Source organism: Colobus angolensis, unplaced genomic scaffold (genome assembly GCF_000951035.1).
Source record: "Colobus angolensis palliatus isolate OR3802 unplaced genomic scaffold, Cang.pa_1.0 Scaffold22, whole genome shotgun sequence".
NCBI classification, from domain to species: domain Eukaryota; kingdom Metazoa; phylum Chordata; class Mammalia; order Primates; family Cercopithecidae; genus Colobus; species Colobus angolensis.
In genome coordinates this window covers 1156491-1158316 of record NW_012115377.1, presented here as the reverse complement: position 1 = coordinate 1158316, position 1826 = coordinate 1156491, and the positions used below count along the sequence as shown (strand labels likewise).

At 51.4% G+C, this 1826-nt stretch overlaps 1 protein-coding gene across 1 annotated transcript in view; it reads right to left on the bottom strand.

Annotated features, from left to right (window-relative positions):
- Positions 1–1826, bottom strand: part of CREB3L3 (cAMP responsive element binding protein 3-like 3) — a 16954-nt gene that overhangs the window by 9542 nt on the left and 5586 nt on the right. The window contains exon 4 of the mRNA XM_011943609.1: positions 835–953. Within this exon, the coding sequence (XP_011798999.1) occupies positions 835–953 (119 nt within the window). The remainder of the gene's footprint in view (positions 1–834; positions 954–1826) is intronic.

The window sequence follows — 1826 nt, the reverse complement described above, 5'->3', positions numbered from 1 at the left end:
CAAGAAAAATTAGCTGGGTGTGGTGGTGCACGCCTGTAGTCCCAGCTACTTGGGAGTCTGAGGCAGGAGGATTGCCTGAGGCCAGGAGTTTGAGGCTGCTGTGAGCTAGGATTGTGCCGCTGCACTCCAGCCTGGGCAACAGAGTGAGATCGTGTCTCAAAAAAAATTTTTAAGATGATAAATAAAGCATTTAGAAGAGTGCCTGGCATATAGTAGGTGCATCCTCAATTTTAGCTTTGTTCCTTTGGTTGTCGTTGTTGAGACAGTCTTGCTGTGTTGGCCAGGCTGGAGTGCACTGGTGCAATCACAGCTCACTGCAGCCTTGACCTCCTGGGCTCAAGCGATCCTCCCACCTCTGCCTCCCAAGTAGCTGGGACCACAGGCATGTGCCGCTATGCCAGGCTCATTTTTGTATTTTTTGTATAGATGGGGTTTCACCATGTTGCCCAGGCTGATCTCAAACTCCTGAGCTCAAGCGATCTGCCTGCCTTGGCCTCCCAAAGTGCTGGAATTACAGGTGTGAACCACCACACTCGGCCACTTTTAGCTTTTTTGTTGTTGTTGCTGTTGTTACTGCTAAATACTACAGAGGAAGACGCCCCAGCCCAGGTGACAGTGAACCCAGGACTGGAATCTTCTCTAACTGTGGGCAAATTCCATGCCTTTCTGTGACTCAGTTTTCCAGTCTCTGAAATGGGGATATTTAGGTTCCTCGAATCCGACGCGGATTTTTAGGTTATTTAGCGATATTTAGGTTCCCAGATGGGGAACCTAAAATGGGGATATTTAGGTTCCCAGATCCAACGCCCCGTGGGAGGGTGTGGGGGTGCTCACCAGGTCCCCGCTGCTGCCCGAAAGGAGGAGGTCTTTCACGGTGAGATTGCATCGCGGGGACACGTGCACCGGGTCAGCCTGTTTCTCAGCATAGGTCCTTCCTCCTGGGCTCCACATTTCTGATCAGGGCAGTTGGGGACGGAAACAGGGAGAGTGTGAGATGGGAGGAGTCCTGAGCTTCCAGCTTCTAACCACCTCCTCCACCAAGTCTCCCATGCTTCATCTCAACATTTGTAGGACTTTTGCCAGAGCTTGAAGTCCCCAAGGCCTGGATTGAAGGGGGAAGCCCTCACTAGTGATTCGATCTCCCCTCTGCTATAAGACGGGAACCCAGTCAGTCATGGTGGCTCACGCCTGTATTCCCAGCACTTTGGGAGGCCGAGGCAGGAGGATCATCTGAGGTTAGAAGTTCAAGACCAGCCTGGCCAACATGGTGAAACCCCGTCTCTATTAAAAATACAAAAATTAGCTGGGCCTGGTGGCGTGCACCTGTAATTCCAGCTGCTCGGGAGGCTGAGGCAGGAGAATCACTTGAACCCGGGTGGTGGACGTGACAGTGAGCTGAGATTGCGGCACTGCACTCCAGCCTGGATGACACAGCGAGATGCCATCTCAAAAAAAAAAAAAAAAAAAAAGATGGGGACACAAATTCAACTGGGCTTGGTTCTGTCTGTCCCACAAGGCTGAGGAAAACACAGGACATTGTCAGGAGACACCAGCTGATTCAAAAGGGAGTGGCTGTTATCACACAGAATTACAGGTTAGATTTGCAGCCCGCCAGGCGTTATCTCACCCGAGGGGCAGGGACGAGGTCTGATTCACCTCCGGTTGTCCCCTCCTGGTACCCGGCATGCAGTAGGCATGCTGTCTGAGCACACAAACTTCGGGTCAGATAACCTTTGGTTCCCATCCTGGTTGGGCAGGGCTGTGTGACCTTGAGTAACTGACTTCACCTCTCTGAGCCTCAGGGTTTTTTTTTTTTTTTTTTTTTT